General features: G+C 62.7%; 1 protein-coding gene across 1 annotated transcript in view; it reads left to right on the top strand.

The window, feature by feature from the left end:
* Positions 1 to 23: 23 nt before the first annotated feature.
* Positions 24 to 209, top strand: part of SLC35B1 (solute carrier family 35, member B1) — a gene marked incomplete at its 5' end in the record, with an annotated part of 3,335 nt that continues 3,149 nt past the window's right edge. The window contains one exon of the mRNA XM_009876171.1: positions 24 to 158. Coding sequence (XP_009874473.1) covers positions 24 to 158 — 135 coding nt within the window. The remainder of the gene's footprint in view (positions 159 to 209) is intronic.

The raw sequence follows: 209 nt of genomic DNA, 5'->3' as shown, positions 1-209 counted from the left end.
ACTTCCCTCTTCTTGCCTTTCTCCCAGTGATCCATTTCTTCGATGCCGTCAAGGTGGACCGCACGCGGAGCTGGCTCTACGCCGCTTGCTCGCTCTCCTACCTGGGTGCAATGGTTTCCAGCAACTCGGCTCTGCAGTTCGTCAGCTACCCGACCCAGGTGGGGCAAGGCAGGGGCGAGCGGGGGGCGGGGGTTACGGTAAGGTTGGGG

Source organism: Apaloderma vittatum, unplaced genomic scaffold (genome assembly GCF_000703405.1).
Source record: "Apaloderma vittatum isolate BGI_N311 unplaced genomic scaffold, ASM70340v1 scaffold37189, whole genome shotgun sequence".
Classification (NCBI taxonomy): domain Eukaryota; kingdom Metazoa; phylum Chordata; class Aves; order Trogoniformes; family Trogonidae; genus Apaloderma; species Apaloderma vittatum.
This window is presented reverse-complemented; position numbering and strand designations above follow the sequence as displayed.